The sequence below is a fragment of the Sitophilus oryzae genome, unplaced genomic scaffold (assembly GCF_002938485.1).
Source record: "Sitophilus oryzae breed Bouriz unplaced genomic scaffold, Soryzae_2.0 scaffold_847_pilon_pilon, whole genome shotgun sequence".
Taxonomy (NCBI): Eukaryota; Metazoa; Arthropoda; class Insecta; order Coleoptera; family Curculionidae; genus Sitophilus; species Sitophilus oryzae.
The window spans coordinates 1,225,415-1,250,203 of NW_022147469.1; the positions used below are offsets into that span (position 1 = coordinate 1,225,415).

Here is a 24,789-nt window from a genome sequence, read left to right on the forward strand (position 1 = left end):
ATGATATTTACAATTTTATTATAAGTTATAATAATGTCCATTTCTAAAAAATCGCTTTACATAAAATATTTTTTTAAGAATCAAAAAATTGCAAATAGTATGAGAGTTGGTCAGTAGAATCGTTAAATAATATTTGTACATAATAATATTTTTTACATAATTTAATATTTATATATTTCAAAAGGCCCAAAGCAAAAAAGTATTTAAATTGAAGAGTAAATAATTGTGATTTCTTCTAGATATAAAAAACAGCGCATTTTGGCCTTTTCGTGGGTATGATTAAAGAAATGGAAAATATGGAAAGTATAAGCATACATAAAAGAATTAATTAAAAATGAAAAAGTTACATCTTCACTGTTATGGTCTGTCCAACGGGAGAATTCCTGACAGTGACAGTGTGTCTGTCATTTTAATTCACAGGTAAATTGTATTTCCTGTCATTTTTTGGATGTCTTCTGTTGACATCTTGGTTCGTTGGACAGACTATACTACTGATGACCGTCCCTCGTACAACTAATGAAAAACAAGGTTATTTTATTTAATAGTGATAAATTCCATAATTATTTAAAGCTTCTTTTTTCCAATACTAAAATATATATTTTTTTATGTACATATAGGTTAATAAATTAAGGCTACTCTATCTTTGGCTAGCAAATTGCTATGCTTGTCGCGGAACTGGTATTCCAATTTAATATTGACTGTTGGCTTACAAGTTCCCACACATAAGGAATAAAGAATTCTTCTGGCTGCTCCTCCTCTACGTATTTGAATTTTAGATCAGGAAATTTCTGAAAAAATATGAAAAAATAACAGATTATCTTTGACTTTTATTAAATTTACTTACTGTTATTTTATCCTTTGGCCAGTACTTCCCCCCTTGCTGAATAACTTGCAAAACTTGCTGGGCATCGACTTCATTTTGCTGACTTTTGTCAGCCAATATTTGGGAGAAATATTTTATTACAATTTCTATATTGTGTATTATATCTTGGAACACCACATTGTCCTTAAAAGCTTCAAACACATGCTTATTGTACAGCAGTGTATAAATAAGATTAGGATTATGTATCAACTGCGTTGATAATGCAGAATTTAAGATTTCTAAAACCATTCTTAACACTTCTTCTAAAACATTAATATCCTGTTCTAATTCAGCTGCGTCCTGATTAATAGTTATAGTTGTCTCGTTTGCTTCGTTAGTCTTATTATTTTCCAGTCTTTTAGATAATTTTTGATATTTTTTTGCTATTGTCTCGAATAAGGACACAAGTCTCTGGCTAACGTAAGGGTGCAAATCTCGAAATTGTGAAGACATGTTTGCCAACGCTGCAAGGCAATTTGTATGGAGGTATTTATCTCTCATTTTCAGCATATTGTACTGAATCGTTCTAATAATAACTAATATGAGAAGTCCACCCAAAGATATCTCAGTTAATTGCCTCTCTGTATACCAAGTAATATTTTTCAGTTTCTGAAAATAAAATTATAATAAACTTGTAGGCATAAAGAAATAACACTGCATGATTGAATTTCAAAATTTCATTTTTGCTTGATCTGAATTTAGGACTACCTACATAGATTTAATTTATATAAATAATATTACTTACAGTTTCATGAATGCTTTTATTGAATGTATCATCTTCACTCAAAATAAGCAATATTATGAGAGACATATAAATATGATGGCTATGACTGTTTGGTGCATTGTATAATGTCTTTAAAATTGGAAATATCTAACAAAATAATACCATTATAATAATGCTAAGACATGTTTGTATCATACTAACCAATTCTTGTAAGTCCATTCTTTGCAAGAGATATTTTTTAAAACTAGTATTTCTATGTAATAACAAATAAAGTAACAATGTTGGTGCATCTCCATTAGCCTTTTTACAAAGTGTTAAATACAGTGAATTAAAATCAATTTTAAATAATGTATTGTCTTTGGTAGGAGCAATTGGATTGTTATCTAAAAAATAAAATAGATTTATTTGTTTATACTGTCTTATGAAATTAATTGATAATTATTATTTTCTTGAGTAACTTAAAAAAATTAATTTGAATTACAAACTTAAAAACAGTAATGTTACATAAATATTGATAAATAATGTAAAAAATCAACTTGAATGTCAAGCAACTTGAATATTCTATGTAGTATTGAAAGTTTTAATTATGTTTACAACTATATTATGATTTATCACATTTAATTATATTTTAAAAGAATCACAGAAACACAATTTTGATTACTGCATATAACTTCTTTAAATTAAATTGAAAACTCTTGAGAAAATAACAAATATAAAGTATAAAATTAAGATCTCACCTTGATTCAAACATGAAAATAAACTTAATCTATAGGGGTTATTTAATGTTGTCCAATTATGGACCAAAACTAAAAGCAATAACAAACTTTGCACAGCCAAAGGTGCTTTTTGAAATTCACTTTGGTCAGATAGATTATCCTGATCTTCTGACTTCCTGTTAAATGTCAGAAGAGACCATATTTCACTTGCTAATCCTGAAAAAAATTGTTTCCTATATTTTTTTCTTTTTTTCTTTATAATAAAAAATAATACCTGTAACCAAACTGTGTCCTTGATTCGAGCCATAAGCAGGGACAGGACTTTGTTGATTTATAAAGTTTGTAAGTAAACACTTAATAAAAATAGGTGTGCTGATCACATGCTTGCCTTTCATAACAACATTGTAAATTAAACTTCTATCAGACTTTTGACCTAAATGAAACTGTACTGACAATATAATCAGCAGGCAAGTTACACATTCCAAATGAATAAGATATGTAGAGTCTTTTACCGGTACATCAACGATTACTGTAAAAAGCGAGGAAATAAATGCATCCAAAACTGTTCCATCTCCATTTACTTCAATATGTTCAACAAACTGTCCTTCATCAGTAACAACTTCTGTTAAGAATTTCAAGAAACATCTTATTGTAAAGAGCGTATTAAATATTTGCCAACTGAAAAGATTGCTGGAGAAGATGTCATGCAATTATTATATTTATACACCGCTATATTAACTTACGCATTAGAATCAGCTGCTCCTAATAATTCTGACGATCGAATTATAAATATTTTTATTAAAGTTCCTAAATTTCCTGAAGTTAAATTGCTTTTCAACAACTCTTGACACAACGGTTCTATTTTTGATTCTAACAAAATTTGATCATTTCTAAAACATAATAACATGATACTTACACATATAAAGATAATGTTATTTAAAGTACCTGGTACTTGGTGGCGTGATATTAAAAGCTAAAAATCTATTCCAAAATGGATCATTAAATGTAATGGGATTATTACTAACAAACTTTATACAGTATTCGTTAGTCGATAAGTCTATATTTCGGCTAATTGCTGTACCCATAACGAGAAACTATTAAATCTTATAAAGTATACGTACTAATTCCATAAATGTGATTTTGAATTATCGAAAATATATGCTAATCATAACATTGTTGGCAAAAATTTAAAACAAACTAAACATAACCTTAAAGACCACGTCAGTCAAAAATGTCACTATGTTGTACGTTGTACCAACTTCCAATGTAGAAAAAAAATATCCCTATTAAATAGAATATGATCCAGGTAATAGTGATGGGCAATTTTTTTATATATGATAGATGAACATTTGAACTAATTCATCATTTTTCTTAAGATGAGTTTGTATCAGAGATATGGAAATGGGAGAATGAGCTTCGACGGGTGTGCATCTATATTTGTATAGCCTTTATAAGCTTAGAAATCTATTTACTACTATTATTAGCTTAAATATTTAACCTATGATGGCGCCACGCAATCATGGTAAAAGCAGAAACCTATATTTGCCTACTTCTACAACTTTCCGTATGGTGGCGCCATAATCGTTTAGACGATAGTTTCAAAAATTCTCACTAAAAAAGAATGGCGCTGTAATCAATCAAATGCGCCAAAGGAAAAATTTGATTGATTCGTTTATTATCCGGGAAGTTTTAGGATCTAAGCTTTTGGCTACTGTTTTAAGTTCTTAATTATAGAAGGTTCAATTAAATAAAACATCAAATAAAAAAAGAGTTATAAATCATTTTTTATAACATGAATAACCAAATAAATCGCGTTTCTAGAAACTAAATTTGATTTTACAATAACACTATTAATAACAAAAACTTTTTAGAGACTCCTAAATCTCGTAACGTTTAAAACTTAATTATTTACAAAATAAATGTAATGCTAAGTTGGTACAAAAATAAAAAGTACTGAGCAAATAAAATCCAACCAACTCTGTACCACAGAGGTCTGTTCATATTTTTCTTAAACAATATCGGCCTACAGAGATCCTTAAACTGCAGATCAACAGGATTTCAAAAATACACCTAAAACATTTTTCAATCAATAATACAATCTACAATACGATCCAAAAATGAGGACGTCTGAGACGACTTTGAACTAAAGATAGCAGCTGTCATTATAGAGGATACCCCAGAAATCAGTGCAAGCATACACCAGTAAGGTTTTTTTGCAAAAAGAAAATGTTGAAAATTTCATGTTTTTCTTGACATTTCCCGAAAAATATTGAAAAACTTTTGAGTGCCGCTTGTTCAGTTTACGGAAATTTGTTCATAGTGCTTTGAGAGAATGCAGTGTTGCCACCTCCTCGTTGTCCACATATACAGACCAGACCACCGTAGTAGTAACATAGGCAGAACCGGACGAATTAGCGTATACCCGTCCGCCGGATAAAAAGCAGCCGCAAAAATGCCATAAAATAAAAATAGGTAGATATGTGATAAGAATGTTTCATAATTTGTATTTATTCGTGTTTTAATAGCCAAAACGAATACACAGATTCTCGCGACAGTTCTCGTGTAAAATTTATTTTTTAAGTAAAATAATGGATGTTTACGAAGTTCGTGAGAAAATTCAAATTGTATAATGGTATTTCCAAAATAGGTCTTATCGGGATATACAAACAATTTTTCCACAAACTTTTGTAAACAGGCCAATTCTATCTTTACCTACTATATCAAGAGTTATTAATAATTTTGAAACACATGGGTGCGTGTCCCCACAAAAACACAATGTTGATGTGTTGATTAATGAAGAACAGGAGTTAAAGCAAGTGTTTAACCGTTTAATTAGAGGATATGGAACTATTTTGTGATCCGCTAGATCACCAGATCTTTCTCCCAATGATTTCTTTTTGTGGGGTTATGTAAAACCCAAAGTGTATTGTCATAATAGGGCTAATAATCTGGATGAGCTTCAAGTAAAAATACGAGAGGCTTTCCAAACTATTAGCCCTAATATGTTAGCCAATGTCAGACGGGGATTTTACGACCGCCTAGGCTTCTGTCTAGCACAAGAAGGTGGTCTTTTTCAACACTTGTTATAACTTTTTTTTTATTTAGAGTAATATTTTAGTTTTTTTTTTCGGGTTTAGAGAATTTATTTATTTTTAGTTTTGGCTTGTAAATACACTCAAATAATAAAGATTTAAGTATTTTTATTTTAAATGTTACCTTAGGTGAAGGTAAACACTTAAAATGAAAATAATAAATACTCGGCACTCCTCGCGTCGTATTCCTTCTCTGTCACGACCGACCCGTCCAAGCACAACTGCAACTTCATACTGCCTAACTAACCGACTAGCCGGCAGTGAATCTCGAATACGAACGCAAATTGGGTAAACGTAAATTCGTCCGGCAAAAGATCACATTTTTAAATTTCTACAAAAAAATACTTAAAATTAATTTTATTACTGTAGATTTTTTAAACATGTTTTGTAACGTCTACTATTTTAAATGCCTTTTTTACAGTTTAGTAAACTGAAATAATGAAAGTTAAATTAAACGAACAATTACACACATCAATTTTTGACATATCAAACAATTCTACATAAATACATTAAAAACTTCCTACCGGCGCCGTCGGCGGCGCGTAGTCGTATTAACTGAAGATCTAAACATACCGAGATCGACATTCCAGCAAGACACATAGTCTTCTGCTTCTGATGCGTCCAATGATACTGAATAAATCAAATATTTTTTCATCTTTTTTTCGAATTTCTTGAATCAGCGCCCTCTATTAGATATGTAAATAATTAACGTTGGACCTGCATTTAAACAGACCAGCTGATGTAAATGTAAATCAGCTGATCTGTTTAGCTGATGAATGTTAAGATATCCACTTCATTTGAGATATTACTCAAAACAGTAAACCTCTGACAAAATTAAAAAAATAGGCAAATGTAAGGTAAGCCTGTAAAAATACTTTTATTATTAAAATAGAAATATCAATTATTTTGGTGTTCATTCACAAAAACAAGCGTGTGAGATAGAAATACGGACGAGTTTAAAATCTCCAAAATAACCCTAAACAATTCATGACATATGAATGTATTTTGTGCCAAATACACGTGGGTATTCAAGTATAGTGCTGTCAAGAATCGCAGTGAAATAAAGTGTTGACAAGTGTAGGGTTGCGGTTTTAGGTAAAGTGCTAAAACGACGCTCTAACCTAATTACATCGATCTGTTATAAAGTCCCGTTTTCTAATGTTTTGTAACTTTTTCACTTTTAATTTGAATTTTCCAAGTCGGTTTTAAATTTTTCTAGTCAATGTGTCAACACTGGGCGTCGAACAAGCCAAGATTCGGGTAATTATCGATTGCTGCCGGCGGCTCCCAAAATGTTGCCATTATTTTTTTTTAAATTTCAAAGTTAAATAACTCGGTTAATATCAATTTATTTTAAAAATGGTAAAGAGAAAATAAGTTTGTCCTCTTAAAATACTTGCACTTATCTCTGGGACACTTATCTATAAAAGACACATTTGACGTCAGTTTTATAAATATTTTCTCTAAAGTCCTCTATAATTAGACCATCCTGTATACACCAAACATATTCAAACTATCAGTTTCTTTATTTTTATGTATGCAAATTTCACAACTTTTTGAAAAATAAATGGCTCATCAAAGTCAACTTAAAAAAGTAAGATAACTAAATATTAGAAGTTTTCATGGATTCAAAATACTGAATGTATTGTATACTTCAATCTAGGTATATTGTACAAACTTACCCACAAATCTTTCATAGCTTCTGCCTCTTCCAAACTTCTTAATTGTTATTTATTTGCTCAGCATGTTCTCCACAGCCATCTTCAACAATCTGGTTTCCGTCATTTGCTTCAAAGGCGGGTTAGTCTGCATAAATGCGGTCAGTTGCTTCAATAAATCCTTTAGAACATTCGGGACAAAATGCTTGGTCTGAGCAAAATCGGGAGACAGAGCTAAGAAGGCTGCCCTGATGAAACTGAAATCGAAATAAATTTGAATTATAATAATAATAATAATAATAGCTCCCGTATATAGCGTTTAACGCCTTGGGAGTAGCAACGTACAGCTTGCCATGCTAGAGCCGTTCCGTATACAAGGAAGGTAATGTGGCTAGCACTACGCTTAGCCTAGTATTACCTCAGGATTGTGAATCCGAAGTACTCATTTAAGGCTGAGTCGACCTAGGTACCTAAACTATTTTTATTTTAATAAAAATAGTTGGCTGATGAAATGCCGGCTGTAGGATTCGAACCCACAACCTTAGATTGGTAGACGAGAGCTGTACCTCTACGCCACTGGGCACCTAAATTTGAATTAAATTTTAAATTAATTCACCATTTTATACGTACCATAATTTAGTTTCCGTATTTTTGTGTATTTCCATGCTAAGTTGTTGTATCAGTGCTAAAAGAACGCTCTGTGACAGTAAACATCTTTCGTTGAATACTTGATTGACATCTACTCGTTCACAAACGAAAATCACATAGTTCAAATTTTCAGCTGATAGTGCCAGTTGGAAAGCTTCATCATAGTTTCTTTTTGTTAGAGCTTGTTGGATGTGAGTCATAGTTAACAGCTGAAAATATATTTACAAATTTAAACTCATTGTATAGTTTAACATCATATTAAAGATGAGATAAAAATAAATTCAACTCAATATACAGTATATTTTAATAAACAACTTTCTGCGTATTGTTTTTTAATTGTAAGCTATGTTAAACTTTGAGAGCTCTGATTTTTTTATTTTTGAAAACTATAGTCTGTTTCAAAAATTATAGAATTAAGGTAAGTAAGATTAATTATAGGTAAAACTTTTAGAATCCAAATTTATGTCTAAATTTTCTTCTAAATTTACTTACGTAAATACCCTCTACATTATAGTATTTACAAGGGTTGGCATGATTTAAATCATGATTTAAATCGTGATTTAAATCAAGTGATTTTTTAAATTTTAATCATGCGATTTAAATAAAAAAAAAATATTGAAACTTTATTATAAATCAAAAAATAACTGTAAAAGTTATAAAAATGTGTCCTAGAAAACTATAAAAAAAATTTCTATAAAAGATTGTCGGTCGTGGTCGTCAGATAATAAATCGAAGAATAATTGTTAACATTATAAAACTATATAAAAATATCTATTCATCAATTTAAATGTTGGACCGATTTTTAAAGTAATTTCGTGTGAATCCATTAGACCGCTAAACGCAGGGATTTATTTTAAAGTTTAGGTATAAGTGACAAAAATTCGCTGTTCGAATACATATCATTCGCAGTCTAGTGCCAGAACTAGGTTCTTCTGATATAGAGACTATAGCTTTTTTCGTTTTCTTGTTATTGCCGATTCTGAACAGTCCTAGAACTCTGCAGCGCATGCGCAAATGAAATAACGTCTTCATATTTCCTTCTGCGCATACGCATCACAGTTCTAGGACGGTTCAGAATCGGTAATAACAAGAAAACGAAAAAAGCTTATATCTTCATTCTCGAGAATCTATAATCGTTGTCAGAAAATATGTTGTTTTATATTTTTTTTGAAACTGTTGTATTTTTCCAATTTCTTACCGACATTTTGATCTGCAGTAAGTATTTTACACTTTGACATTAGATAATACCAAATAATACTAATTTCATTCTCGACTTAAGACTATTTCCGAACAATAGTGTATTGTTCTATGAGTAGTAAAAATTATATATTTTTACTCCGAATAGAACATACTATTTTTTTTAAAACATTACAAATAATTTTTTAATCAATTTCAAACATTGCAAATAATATAAACAGTAATCGAGCAACAATTTGTACACTAGTTAAATTTGACACTTCATATCAGTTTAATAATATATTTTTGTACTTTTGTGCTTAGGCGTAACAGTGCTTTACTTTTATGCCTAGGCATTAAAATGACAAAAATTAATAGTTTTGAGAAGTTTGAAAAAATCCTTTTGATCTGAAGCGAGCGACTTTTTTGCGAAATATATTGGTGACCGATGTGGAAAAATGACAAAACGCACAGTAGAATTGTTAATGTTATCGATATCGGGCAGAGTTATAAAGATTTAGCCATTTAGGATAGGACTTTAATTGGAAATAAGTCCTAGTCATTTGGAAATTCGATTTAAATATTGTTTAGAATTAAAATCAAAAAAATCTGATTTAAATCAAATAAATCTGATTTTTTTGATTTTTTTAAAAAAATCATGATTTTTTCCAACCCTGGTATTTACACAGGTCAATATTATAAATATGAAAATAAACATATAAGTATAATGAACATCGATATTACTAAACATTCCTATACGAAGGGCTGGCAAAGGTTAGTCTTGGGTCGAGATTTCCGTATGTAAGAAGAGTACAATCTGTTTATAATGTACTGAACACAGAGAGAACAGTAAACACGTTGCCAAACATATGAAATAAACCGAGAAACTGTACACATTGCTAACAGACGTGGAAGGGGATAAGCAGATTTGTCGCAGTTGACCGGTCGACCCAATCAGTACTTCTGTCAGTACTTAAAGTTCTAGGGAAAGGTGTACATCATGGGTTCAGCGTCACGACTTAACTACGTCTCGTGATATTTTATTTGTTTATTTATTAACGAGTCGTTTTAATTTTCCCTATAGCTTAAAAATTGTTAAGTGCAAGTTAGAAACACTTGCATTTTTGGTAAAAATAAGTGGAATTGAGTTAGTGTTCGACAGTGATTGCGCTATTAGAACTCTGAATTCAAAAATCAATATCTCGATATCTAAGTATTAGAAATAATTGATTGTAGTATTTTTCAAAAACTTTCTTAAAAAAAATCTTTATAAATAAAAAAGTTACACAATTGCTGAAAATTGTTATGCACTAAAAGTAAATGGATGGGTTATTTAACATTTTTGAATGGAAAAGAGCAACCTTGTCGAATTTTTCTTATTTAATCATATTGTAAAAGATCTTAAGTTATGGCGTGTGTTAAAAATTTGAGTTTTTAAATTATCGCGATTACTGACGTTTTCTCGTTATAAAAAATGAACACCCTAACGATATCCTTATAATTCAATTTCAGATGCTGAGAAACATATCTAATGATTTTATCTAGTTATCGTTTCGAAAAAAAAAGTATTTTAAAAATAAGCGGTTTGTGATCGTGATTTTACTTTAGCTGATAGGGAAAGGCATACCGGCAACGCCGCAACAGCACACCGTCGTATTTCTCTCACTCCGACTTAATAAGATCCCTACGCGATTTACTTCCACACATGTAAATACCGACCCAAAAGTAAAAGTTGCCAGCACGGTATACTTAAAAAAAAAATAAAAGTAAAATACAGACAAAAAAATAAAATAACATGTACAACTACATCAATTACACATTTGTATCAAGATATTTATTATAGCTATAAAAAGCATTATTCTTTAGAATCTCCTTAGGCTTAAATTTGGTTAAAATTAAAACCACCTTTTTTAAAGAAATCACCTCCCAAATATTTTCGCACTTATTTATTTAGACCTTGTATATAAAAAACTGAAAGAAAAATATAGAAACTAGGAAGAAACTATTGAGCCAATACTGAGCCATTCACAGTGTTTTTTTATCTTAAGCTTAAGCCCCGTCTATACATAACATTTTACCTGTCACCACTGACGAAATTTCTGTAGACGACCTTCGCTTAAAACGTCATGTGTAGACGGAGCTATAGTAATGCGCGATAATTAAAAAAAATCAGCAAACGCTAGTAAATAAAAGAGAAAAAGCACATTAATGCGTTCACTATCTACTAAACCTAACTATTACTATAACTAAAACATACATGAGAATCGGCATGCGGAGCTGGCGTTACTGCTCTAGATCTTACGGCATTGATAACTCCTTCTTCCAAAGCTGCCGCCTGGCTTTTGAAACCCTGTTTAATTTCTAACGTGACAGTTTCTTTTAAGGTGTTCGTTAGTTTGTCTTGGACGCTGAAATTATTAATTAAAAATGATATTATATACAACTCAATAATACATAATATTGCTGTTTGTTGCAAACTTTTTATTGTGTCTACTAAAGTGACCAGATACTGAGTCAACCAATGTCGGAGGCAGGCGAGCTGCAAAAAAATTGCAAACATTTTTCAAGAGTAGTACCAATTGACGCATTATATAATTTTTACATAAAAAAGTCTGAATGAGCTTCAGAAAACATCTACAGTATAACTTCAATAGTCCGGACACTCTCTAGAACAAGCACTCCAGTAATCAGGACACGGCTATTATTCGGCCATTTTAAAACATTTGCCCCTGAAATTCGGGCGCAAAAAAAAATCATACGCGTAATAGTTCCAATCAAACGAGCACATAAGATTCTTACACTCGCCGAAAAATCTAAAATATTAGAATATCTTGATTCTGAAAAAAAAACTCGCCAAATTACGGAACAGATTATGGTTTCAAAATATGCAGTGCTTGACATGAACAAAAAGGATAAATAAGGACTTTTATATCAGAATAATTTCAAAGGCCAAGTAGGAATACCATCATCGCTGACGTATTGTTTTAAAGGCAAATAAAAACAATTTAGAAGAGAAGAATAATCTAAACTTGAACTATAGTTATATCCACTCGTGTCTATTATTTTAAATCACAGGTAAATTGTATTTTCTGCCATTTTTTGGATATTATCTGCCGGAATATTCCCTGAATCGTTAGACAAACTATACCATTGTACAACTGGCATATACAACAACAAAATGATTACGCAACATAGTAACCATAGTTAATAAACATAGATTCCTAATGCAACATAATTTTAAATTTCCTTTTGACGGACAACTCTTGAGGACGGACATCGCGTCTGAATAATGGACTGTCCGTCATAATCTTTGAATAAGAAGACTAAGGAAGGGGCATAATGCTATCCATGTATTCAAGCATGGTGGGCGGAAAAAGCACTCTGGGGTGGGGATCATTGACAGTTCTGTTTGACGATTCATTTGACACATTTGAATTTGAAATTTTATGGATTTGTCAGTCTTTACGGAGCTTATTTTATGTTATTTATTATTTATTCTACTACTGATAGTTGTATAAAAGTAGTAAATCTAGATGGAAATTGTGGCAGAACTTAAATTAACAGTGACACTATCGCGATTTATCGAAAAAGACTCTAAAATAGTTGGTGGTGTAGCGTGCGGTAGATCTCGGCAAAAATCGAGTGAAATAATGGAACAACTTTTCGCTAGTAAGTGACTATATAATATACATACGTGTAGTAAACCGATCATTTATGAAATTCACTTAAATTAACTAATTATATATTTTTTCTTGCATTTTTGCTTTTATTTACTACTTGTCCAAGATTAGATGTCAAAGAATTTAGATACGTCAATTTGATTTACCAGATTTACCTGCTTCAGTAGCGTATCGGATGTTTGTGTTAATAAATAATTATTATAACTTATCTATTTTTATTAGAATTATATATTTTTGTAACAATTTTAATAACTACCAACATTTATTCATAACGTCAAATAAAACAACATATTAGAGAACAACGGCATACGGTCGAGTCGGCCTACAAACACGTAAACGTTTACGTACGCATGCGCATTTCTTATATTTTTTATTTTTTATGCACGTAAAAGATTCTCTACGTCTACGTATACGTGCCAGCAGCGGCCGATTCGACCGTATGCCGTTGTTCTCTATTATTGAGTCTACCCCACGTCTACACTACATCACAGTTTTACATTTTTTAAATAAAATTAGAACGGCACTGATAAACCGGAATTTAAGTCGGCCATATTTGAGGTCCATCGCGGTGGACCTAAGATTTTTGATATGCTCCTTCCTTAGTCTTCTTATTCAAAGGTCATAATGAAGGGCATCTGGTTACTTTAGTGTCTACCATGTATATCACATGCATCACTTACTTTTTAAAAACTAAACCAAACTGCTTCTGAATTTCTGAGCTCACTATTTCTGACAGTTTATCGGCATTTCCTTTCATATTATCAGATACACTTTGCATCTGTGTGATGAGATCTTTACCCTTCTCTTGAACTTTTCTCTGCCTTTCCATATAAGTTTCTACAGATGCGGTATCTAATGGAAACAAAAATAATAGTATACTTTATTTAAAAATCAAATTTAATTATTATTTAAACACCATGATACATGTACTCAACATTTTCTAATTTTTCTATAACAGTGACAGTGTGGCCTGTCCCTAATATTTTTTCTGAAACTAGTATTTAGGGAGATACCTATTGGCTAAAATATACATGTACACTTGTTCTGATAGATTTAAAAATTATAACATGATATATGGTTTTCGACATTTAAAAATCGTACTCACATTCCTTGGTACCTTTGGTGAATGTTTCATTGATCTGTTGAAACATTTGACCACACACTCGTTCCCAGGATGGCAGCAGAGATTGGGCTATAATGTCGCGGTAGCATTTGTCCAAAGTCGGTGCGATAAGGCTTACCACAGAGACGCTTATCGATTCGGTTAAAGACTAAAAAAAATCAATACATGCTTAACATAATAATCGCCTAAGAATGTTTTATTATCTCTTCAAAATTTATTTTTTTGGCCGGGATTTTAACGCGTAAAACGATGATACCGATATCATAATTGCAAAATCAAAGTAGTTAAAAACGACAAAAAACTTGGTTGGTACACTTTTCATTGGATATACAGACTAAGGAAGAGGTACAATACAATGGTGTTTTGTTCCTTCTATGGAGGTTTATACACTTCAATGGTCATATTTTATGAAACAATCCTGTATAATTTTTTAAAAAATCTTAAAATATGTAAAACAACAAAATAAAATATACGTGTTTTAGAGTTTTTCCGAAAAACTCACCGGTTTTTAAATAAAAAAATATTCTAATATTTGAGGGATGGTTTCACTCCCTTAGAATTCGAGTTTCGAAAAATCCCTTCTTATCGAACCTCTACACCCTAAAGTTATCCAAAAATCAGCTTTTTACGTCAGACGCTTTAAGCAGGATCGTGATTAATGAATGACCAGATTTTTCGAAACACCCGGTATACATTTGTAAAAAATCTTAAAATATGTAAAAAAACAAAATAAAATATACGTATTTAAGCGTTTTTTCGGAAACTTTACCGTTTTTTAAATAAGAAATATTGTATTTGAGGGGTGGTTTCACCCCCTTGGAACTGGAATTTCGAAAAATCCCTTCTTATCGAACCTCTACACCCTAAAGTTATCCAAAAATCAGCTTTTTACGTCAGGCGCTTTAAGCAGGATCGTGATTAATGAATGACGCCAGATTTTTCGAAACACCCGGTATACATTTGTAAAAAATCTTAAAATATGTAAAAAAACAAAATAAAATATACGTATTTAAGCGTTTTTTCGGAAACTTCACCGTTTTTTAAATAAGAAATATTGTATTTGAGGGGTGGTTTCACCCCCTTGGAACTGGAATTTCGAAAAATCCCTTCTTATCGAACCTCTACACCCTCGAATCAACCTGTATGCCAAAATTGAGCTTCTTACGTTGAGTGGTTTGAACAGAATCGTGATTAATCAGTAAGTCAGTCACTTAAGGATTTTATATATTAGTATAGATTAATATTTATAGTATTTGTATTTTACCTTACTGCTAATAACTTTGGCAAAATTTTCTCGAACCATTGTATCGATATTTGTAAACTTATTGTTGTATTGTGTATCAATTTGATGTCTATATGATTCAACTAACTGATGCACAGTTGGCAATACTGAATGTTTAATTTCATGTTGCAAAGTATGCTGCAGCTTATCAGAAATCGATTTCGTCAGCATTTGATTCACTGCAGATAAGATGTTCTCCTAAAAAAGTTTCATTTAATTCTAGAACTGTTTATATAAACGTTATCAAATATATGTACCTGCATTTCTCTGTCTTTTGCCTTCTGTAACTGAACTAAATTTTCCAACAATTGTGCTATTTGCAAGTGCTGTTTTGACATTGCAGCATCCAATTCGTGAACAAATTCTGTTCTGTCCACGCTAGTTGTCGCACCACCAATCTAGAGCATTGTGATATAATTATACCGGGTGTGTGTTAAAAGTGGCGCATCCTTATAACTTTTTTATTTTTTTTTCGAGATTTGGTACTTTAGTATATGACATAAATCAGGATTGATTGAAGTATTCAATTGTTTTCGGTCACTTCCTGTTTAACCGGAAATGACTACAACTTTTAAATGGCATCCTCGGTATCGTGTTACTTTAGTCGATAGAAAATGACACTCTGAATAGAATGACATCATATCTCAACTTTTGACATTTTCGAATATGGTTTATTTGAAATTGCAACATACATTCGATTATTCATAAAAAAATGCTTTTTCCAAATATGCTAAAGAGCCACCCTCGCTCCATTTGAAAAAATTGGCGCCGGGAGGCACGTATATCCACCTACTAAAATATGTTAATAAAAAGTTGTTAGGCAGTTCTTTTAGTTTCAATTATCTCAAAAACTTCGACTTTGACTGATTTTGATGTTATTACAAATTTTGTTTCAAATATTATTCCTAATCTTAAATTGAAAACCGCGTTTCGCTAGCTACTGTAATATTGGAGTTACGATTTTTTAAAATTTTTAACCCCCTCCCATACCCCCCACCCCCACCAAAAACTAATGGCCAGATTCTCAGGTGCCACAGTATTTTTTGTGCCAAATTTGGTTAAAATCGGTTTAGCGGTTTTTGAGTTATCGTGTTACAGACAGACAGACAGAAGGACACCATGAAAAAATATTTTGTATTTAGGTCATTTATGACCCAAATAACTCATTTTGAGTAAAATTAAAAAAACTTTTTTTTGCCGATTTTAATAGCCTACCATACCTGTTTGTATGGTCGGTTAAAAATTGAGATATGATTAAAAATATGTTTTGGGCATCTTTTAACCGGCCAGGACAAGCCACTAAAAATATTATCAGATCTATTTTTCCAAGGCTCCTTGAATAAAAGTTAGTGTTTTTAGTTTTTAACACAGCCTGGTACTCTAGATTGAAATTTAAAATTCAATTTTGTGTTAAGCGAAAATGTCAAAAGTGTTGACATATGATATGTCATTCTATTCAGAGAGTCATTTTCTAAAGAATAAAGTAAAAAAATACCGAGTGTACCATTTAAAAATCAAAAGTTGTACTCATTTCCGGTGAAACAGGAAGTGGCCGAAAAGAACTGAATAGGTCAATCAATACTAATTTATGTCATATACTAATATATCAAATCTCGTTTTTTTATCTGGAAAAATAAAAAAGTTATAGGGGTGACCCACTTTTGAGACACACCCGGTATAGTAACCAAAAAAATATAGTCAAAATTAGCTATGGAATTTTTTTCCCGATATATCGATAAATATCAATAGTTATCATAATTGATAACTATCGATATATTATAGATAGTCAAAGACCGCTGGGAAATGCCAATCAATGACAATTTTGGCGTAAAATGATAAATATTTTTTCTCGAATTTTAAACTAAGCTATTTAAAATCATTTATATTCAATATAAACATAAATCACAACCTTCTTAAGGCTAACTGGCTTTCCATTAAAAAATAAAGAAGGGTACGGGCTAAGCAAACGACGTCTAGAACTTGACCTCGTCAAAATTATCGATTGTCATTCCTCAGCCGTCTTTAACGCCGTTTTTTTTTCTCGACCCTATGCTATATCGATAGGTAAAATCCATCATTGCCCATCCCTACTCAAAATATTATTATATGTAATGTCAAATAATAAAAGTAGTAAAGGTAGTAAAGTTGTCGTCATTTGGACTTAAAGTATAAACAGACATGTTCTGGTAAATCTATGTAAAACAATCCTTACCTTCTGATTTGTCGCTTTAATATCTTGATGAAGTTGTTGTAAAAGAACTTTTTGCTCCGTAAGCATTAGCTCTAAAGAATTTATTCTCATGTAGACCGTCTCCAAATCCTGGTGATTTAGTTCGTTAGTACCAGTTACTTGTTTTATAGCGTCGTTTTGCTTTACTAGGGGAATTTTGGGCCAGCTCAACGAATCCTGATAAATTATACCGTTGTCGGTTTCAGCCGAATAATCTTTTTGTGGCTGTTCCTGTTCACCCTAAAATTATTTTATTAATTGAATTGAAAATAATGACAAAATTGTTTACCTAAAATAGGAAGAGCGATATTTTTCAAAGTATATTTTTAGTGTATATATTTAAGTGTAATATTTAATTTACCTTTTACTTTTAATAATTAAAACAGTTTTACAATAAATATACACTTACATCGACTTCCAAGTTGGCCAGATTGTTGAAATATTCTTGAGTTGGATAACCTGTAGAAGAATTAGTTAAAGAAAGAATTTCCTGTACCTCTCTACTGGGGCTTGAACCAGCACTAGCAAAGTTCTCTTTTTGAGGTTTTTCAAAATCCTTCACATTGTTTTCATTTAGCTTATTGTCAGGTTCTTCCGAAATATTTTCGTTTGTCATGGAATTGCGGATACTAAAAACATAAAAGTAATAAGAAAAAAATATGTTATAATAATATAATGGTAATAATGGTATTTTTAACATTTTTTATTATCTCACCTGCTCGATTTCGAGTTTTTTCCTGAAGTAGTAAAATCGTCAGGAGTCATAAGGGTTAATTTCGGATTACTATTTTCTAACTGAGTCTGTTGAATTAGAAGGTTTACCGAGTTTTGCAAGTCATTTAGTTGCGGAATTTCTTGAATTACCTCCTCTTCCTAAAATACAAACACACAAAACATTTATTTTTATAGATATTCTCTTCTAAAGTCTGTCCAACGAGAGAAGAGGGCAAACTGACAGAAAAATCAACTTATATTAAAGTTAAAATGACAGAAGGCCATTATGTTTTCAATGAATTCATCAATCATTGGACAACCTATACTTTTTAATTGATCCACAAATACCTCCTCATTATTTTCTTCAACCTTTAAATCAGCTAATTGTGTTAATCCTTTCTCTGTGTCACTCTTCGTCAATAAATCATCAACTTGAAACTTGATAAAACATTCTTGAAACCTCTTGGGTTGAATAATCAGCATTTTCAGATTGAGCATCTAATAATAATATATTTAGAGTAAATAAAAATACTACTGGGATTATTGGGCGATTGATGAATTACATACAAGTAATACTCCTATAAGGCTAGTAAAGACATAGATACAGGCTTCCACATCAAGCTATAAACTATTATATACTCGGGTCTCGTGGTATATACAGACCGGACCACCGTAGTAGTAACATAGGCAGAACCGGACAAATTAGCGTATACCCGTCCGCCGGATAAAAAGCAGGCGAAAAATACTATAAAATAAAAATAGGTAGATATGTGATAAGAATGTTTCAGAATTTGTATTTATTCGTGTTTTAATAGCCAAAACAAATACAAAGATTCTCGCGACAGCTCCCGTGTAAAATTTATTTTTTAAGTGAAATAATGGATGTTTACGAAGTTCGTGAGAAAATTCAAATTGTAAAATGGTATTTCCAAAATAGGTCTTATCAGGATATACAAATGATTTTTCCACAAACTTTTGTAAACAGGCCAATTCCATCTTTTCCTACTATATCAAGAGTTATTAATAATTTTGAAACACATGGGTGCGTATACCCACAAAAACACAAAAAGCCTGATGTGTTGATTAATGAAGAACAGGAGTTAAAGCAAGTGTTCATTTGTGCTACCGCGGATCAAAATCCCACGTTTTCAAGTAATCAAATTGCTGGGGTAACAGATTCTTCACCTAACACGATTAAATGAGTCCTTAAAAAGAATGGATACCGATCGTATAAAGCGCGCAAAACTCGCATAAAGCGCGCAAAAAAAAATAAATAAAAAAAAATAAATTTTCCATGAAGGCCAATTTCGGCGTATGACGTTATGTGAATCTGTAATGGGAAAGGCCAATTTAGATGAAAACTTTATTCGGCGTATAGTTTTCACCGACGAATCAAGTTTTCCTTTATTGAGTCGTCATAACCCTACACAAGTACGATATTGGTCTCGGAAAAATTTGCACAGATATTTTGAGGTACGCACGCAATATCCTCAAAAGCTAAATGTTTGGGGTGGTTTTGTAGGAGAGCATATGATTGGTCCATTTTTTATAGAGGGTAATTTAACTGATTGAAGAAATGCGAAAGATTCCACAATGTCTGGTTTCAACAAGATGGTTGCCCTGCCCACAATGCCCGTATTGTTCAAGAATATTTGAACAATACTTTTCCCAACCGTTTAATTAGTGGATATGGAACTATTTTGTGGCCCACTAGATCACCAGATCTTTCTCCCAATGATTTTTTTTGTGAGGTTATGTAAAATCGAAAGTGTATGGTCATAATAGGGCTAATAATCTGGATGACCTTCAAGTAAAAATACGAGAGGCTTTCCAAACTATTAGCCCTAATATGTTAGCCAATGTCAGACGGGGATTTTACGGCCGCCTAGGCTTCTGTCTAGGCGGTCGTAAAAATTTATTTATTTTTAGTTTTGCTTGCAAACACACTCAAATAATAAATATTTAAGTATTTTTATTTTAAACGTTACCTTAAGTGAAGGTAAACACTTAAAATGAAAATAATAAATACTAGGCACTCCTCGCGTCGTATTCCTAGTCTGTCACGACAGACCCGTCCAAGCACAACTGCAACTGCCTACTGCCTGACCAGCCGGCATAGTGAATCTCGAGTATGAACGCAATCGGGTAAACGTAAATTCGTCCGGCAACTTGCTATGTTACTAGTAGCCTGGTCTTCTCTGTATATGTTCGTTATACAGCATCATACAGTACCCTAGGTATATAGTTACTTAAATGTGTGAAAAAAATAGAAGAGGCGAGGAGTTTAATTTTCAACAAAAAATACTTATTCATCTTTAGTGAGTGGTTAAATAAATGTGAAAAACAAAGATCTAACCACATTTTAACGCCTTAATGTGGTAGAAAAATGAAAATAATGACCTCTCCTATTTTCTATAACTTAAAAAAGCCACTTCTTCCAAAAAAACTTCGGCAGCATATCCTGCAGATAAAAATAAGTAAAAAAGTTCGTATAAATGTATGTCCTAAAATGCTTAGTTTCGGAGATAGATAGGGTGTAGAAGTTTCTTTTTTATTTCGATTTTTTCCAAATAATTTATGAAGTAACGTAAATATTTGGATGAAAATTGGTGTCTGGGAGTTTTTTGACATGACAAATTTGATTTTGATGTCAATATGACTTCTACTTGTCATAAATTAAACATGTTGACTAAATAGTTATTAGACTGAAATCATAAATTTGAAATGTTTTTGTGCCAAAAGTTCAACAGAAACTGTTTTATCATGATTAATTAAAAAAAAAGGTTCCCAAATTTATCATTTCGGTCAAATAACTATCTACACAACATGTTATTTTTTTGTCAAGAATGACATGTATTGACTATTTCCATTCTAAATATCTCGAGAACGGTTGCTTGGCAGCAATTTTTACCAAGAGACATTTTTTACGTAAAAAATCACGGAAATGTATATTTTTTCACGCAGTAGTTTTATACAGATACGGACACAAAAAGTTTACTCTTCAAAACAATTAAAACACATGTAGGTGGCGCCCCCTACAAATAGGAGTCATATTGACATCAAAATCAAATTTCTCATGTCAAAAAACTCCCAATTTTCATCTAAATATTGGCGTTACTTACCTAACCTAACAGAAATTATTTGGAAAAAATCGAAATAAAAAAAAAACTTCTACACCCTATATCTCCGAAACTAAGCATTTTAGGACATACATTTATACGAATTTTTTAATTAGTTTTATCTGCAGAATATACTACCGAAGTTTCCAGAATACAGTTCGGATCACCATGTATATGAGTATATCAACCTTTGAATAGGATGGAACTTAAATTAACAGTGACACTATCGCGATTTATCGAAAAAGACTCTAAAATAGTTGGTTGTGTAGCGTGCGGTAGATCTGGGCAAATATTGAGTGAAATAATGGAACAACTTTTCGCTAGTAAGTGACTATGTAATATACATACGTGTAGTAAACCGATCATTTATGAAATTTACTTAAATTAACTAATTATATATTTTTTCTTGCATTTTTGCTTTTATTTACTACTTGTCAAAGATTAGATGAAAGAATTTAGATACGTTAATTTGACTTACCTGCTTCAGTAGCGTATCGGATGTTTGTGTTAATAAATACTTATTATAACTTATCTATTTTTATAACAATTTTAACAACTACCAACATTTATTCACAACGTAAAATAAAACAACAAATTATTGAGTCTACCCCACGTCTACCCTACATCATAGTTTACATTTTTTAAATAAAATTAGAACGACACTGATAAACCGGAATTTAAGTCGGCCATATTTGAGGCCCATCGCGGTGTACCTAAGATTTTTGATATGCTCCTTCCTTAGTCTTCTTATTTAAAGATATCAACATAATATTACTGCTTTAAAATCAAAATATAGCACATCAATGTATTGGACCATTTACATTAGTAGTGGGAACTATCGAATGAGTACTATCGAAACATTCGATAGTTGCAATTCATTCGAATAATTCGATAGTTAGTAAGAAAACATTCGTTGAAAACTATTCGAATAAAAATTATCGAATAGATCCGTCATCTGCCTTGAAATATTGTATTCTAGTAATTCGGCAGTAAAAACCATTCATTTATAAAATTCATTCATTTATGAAATTCATTCATTCGTCAGGATCGATTATAATAAAATATTAACTGAATTTTAGTTCTCGCCTGGCGACGTAGGTTTCTTTCCGAGAAACCCGACAGCGGTCGATGGCAATGCTGTGGCAATGCTATGAAAGAGCCGGCATCTTTGATTTTTTGCGGAGTCAGATATAGATAAGGACACATTATTTTTTTATTGAGGTGCTAGTATTTACACAGAAAATACATTATGAAAGGCGCTGTTGCCATATTTTGGTATTAGTTGATATTAGCAAAGAATATTATTGTTTGGCTTTAGTTAATTAGGGAATATAAAGACATACTATCTATTCTGCATTTTTTTTATTAATATTCTGTTGTTACACTGCAATAATACTTGTTATTTTGGATGTAGGAAAATTATTTTTAATGTTTTTTAGCAAAGACTGGTTTAATAAATAATAATAACAATAATAATTTGTTATACCTATTAACAACAAAATTTAAAATCATTTAATATAAATATTTTCTTTTAAGTAGTAGCAAAATATAAACAACAAATTAGATGTCAAAATTATTTATATTAGATCCTATTTAAAAATAATATAGTCTCTAAATTTTTTGGCAACGGTGGTTTATTAAATAATAATAATTACAGAACTAATTTGTTATATTAACAACAAATTTTAAAATCATGAAATATAAACATTTATTAATTTTCTAAGCATGCAGTGTAATGGAAGGAAAATATAAATAAAAAATTAGAAATCAAAATTATTTATATTGGGTGCTTTATATTACTATTTAAAAATTATATTTACTTTTACTGGCATTTACTTTAAAAAATAAATGAAATATTTTTTCTGCGCAAAAAACTACATGTAAGAGAATTAGCATAAACAAAATATAAACATCGTTAACTTTTTTTTTAAATTGGTACGTGTAAAACTTTCATTTTAATTTTCTCACCCCATAGTTTGAGTTCGATAACCATTTACTTAAATATGATTATACAACCACATTACTTAAATATGATTATTAAGTTCAACTAATTCATATTGTTACGGATTCCGTGGGTCCACTAATTTAAACTCACGATAAAATACTTAACGAATTTATTTTCTCACTTTATACACAATTACTAACTTATAACACACAACAACTAACTATTTATAAGATTCCTTCACCAAATTGTCCGATTTTCAATTTCCACGCGGTATATTCAAATTTCAAAAACTGTCTCAGTTGTCGATGGCTCCGGCTTATATACTCTATTGACTGCTTCTCGAAATTTCCCCCAATTCTCGGAAAGCGTACTTTCTTCATACCAGACAATTCTATTGTCTGATTCCCTTACTTCTCGACTTGACTAAAAGATGGCGCCTGAAAAGTCTTTTAATTTCTGGCGGATACGTTGCGGTTGTGCAGGCAACCAGTAATACATTTTTAATTTCTGGCGGATAGGCCATTTTTCTTGACATTGCCCCTTTCTCAAATTTGATCGTCCCGATCAAGGTTTCCTGTCTGATATCTCTTCAATCGATCAGATGAACTACTTTCATCTTACTTCTAGGGCTGCGTTGAATCCGGTACACAACATCATTTATCCTCTTGATGACTGTATAAGGACCTTCCCATGCTGGAGTTAACTTTGGGGACCTCCCTTTCTTGCGCTGTGGGTTATATAACCATACCATATCGTCCTGTTGAAATCCCGTAGAATTAGCTCTGAGGTCGTAACGAGCTTTCATCCGGTCACTGGCTAGCGTAATCTTACTTCTCACGGCCTTATGAATTCCCAATAACCTTTCCTTCAGTTCATCCGCGTAGTCCTCTACGTTCGTGGTGCTGTCGTCTGGTGATCCGAACACCAAGTCACAAGGCAACCGTAATTCTCGACCAAATAAAATCTTCGATGGTGAAAGTCCGGTGGTGTTGTGAACTGCACTTCTATATGCCATTAGGAATAGTGGTATATGCTGATCCCAATCTCTTTGATGTTCATCCACCATTTTCGAGAGATGTTCTTCAATGGTCTTATTGAATCTCTCGACCATCCCATCAGACTGCGGATGTAAAGCTGTTGTCCTAGTCTTGTGAATACCAAGCAGATCACACATCTTCTGGAACAGTCTTGACTCGAAGTTCCTTCCTTGGTCAGTGTGAAGCTCTAAAGGAATTCCAAATCTACTGAAGACATTATGACTAATACTTCAGCTACAGTCGATGCTTCTTGGTTTGGAATGGCAAAAACTTCTGGCCATTTACTGAAATAATCCATCGCCACTAAAACGTACTTGTTGCCCTTGTGCGTTTCAGGGAATGGGCCTGCAATGTCAACAGCGATTCTTTCGAATGGCAGTCCAACGTTATATTGTTTCATTTTTCCCCTAGATCGAGTGCTTGGTCCTTGGCTGGCTGCACAAATTTTACATTGTCGACACCATTTCTTGACATCTTCGCAATAATCCACCCAGTAAAAGCGATCTCTCAGCTTGCTCAAGGTCTTGTTTACCCCAAGATGGGCTCCAGTTTTACCACCGTGAATTTCTTCCAATACCTGGGTAACTTTCTTCCTTGGTACCAGTAACTGAGTTGTTACTGTGCTGCCATCCGCACTTTCCCATGTGCGCTTTAACAATCCATTCTCAATAACCAGTGAATTCCACTGAGCCCAGAGAGCTTTGAAAACGAGCCCTCTGTCCGCAATATCCTGCCACGGTGGTCTCTCGCCGTTACCTTCCTTGAGCCGTAGTATTGCTCCGA

The 24,789-nt window shown here is 32.0% G+C and overlaps 2 protein-coding genes across 5 annotated transcripts in view; both read right to left on the reverse strand.

Moving 5' to 3' along the window:
• Positions 1–367: 367 nt before the first annotated feature.
• On the reverse strand, positions 368–3,581 carry LOC115889758 (dymeclin). Of its 2 annotated transcripts, none has more exons than XM_030909826.1 (8): positions 3,248–3,581; positions 3,046–3,192; positions 2,577–2,980; positions 2,324–2,518; positions 1,788–1,969; positions 1,608–1,733; positions 845–1,471; positions 368–788 (listed from the first exon to the last, which is right to left on the reverse strand). In XM_030909826.1, exons 1-8 carry the CDS (start codon positions 3,385–3,387, stop codon positions 648–650), a joined length of 1,962 nt encoding a protein of 653 aa, XP_030765686.1. In that variant the 5' UTR covers positions 3,388–3,581; the 3' UTR covers positions 368–647. The 2 variants fall into 2 exon arrangements, with proteins under 2 accessions (XP_030765686.1, XP_030765685.1); XM_030909825.1 differs by having other exon boundaries at positions 2,577–2,992.
• Positions 3,582–4,061: 480 nt separating this feature from the next.
• LOC115889757 (enhancer of mRNA-decapping protein 4) overlaps positions 4,062–24,789 on the reverse strand; it is a 35,832-nt gene continuing 15,104 nt past the window's right edge. For 2 of the 3 annotated variants that reach the window (XM_030909823.1, XM_030909822.1), the window contains exons 10-21: positions 18,254–18,403; positions 17,907–18,064; positions 17,601–17,820; positions 17,174–17,431; positions 15,219–15,359; positions 14,944–15,159; positions 13,662–13,827; positions 13,237–13,408; positions 11,134–11,284; positions 7,683–7,909; positions 7,077–7,309; positions 4,062–4,372 (exon numbers count right to left, since the gene is read on the reverse strand). In XM_030909823.1, the coding sequence (XP_030765683.1) occupies positions 7,126–7,309; positions 7,683–7,909; positions 11,134–11,284; positions 13,237–13,408; positions 13,662–13,827; positions 14,944–15,159; positions 15,219–15,359; positions 17,174–17,431; positions 17,601–17,820; positions 17,907–18,064; positions 18,254–18,403 (2,043 nt within the window). In that variant the 3' untranslated portion in view covers positions 4,062–4,372; positions 7,077–7,125. The remainder of the gene's footprint in view (positions 4,373–7,076; positions 7,310–7,682; positions 7,910–11,133; positions 11,285–13,236; positions 13,409–13,661; positions 13,828–14,943; positions 15,160–15,218; positions 15,360–17,173; positions 17,432–17,600; positions 17,821–17,906; positions 18,065–18,253; positions 18,404–24,789) is intronic. The other variant, XM_030909824.1, reaches the window with a different exon arrangement.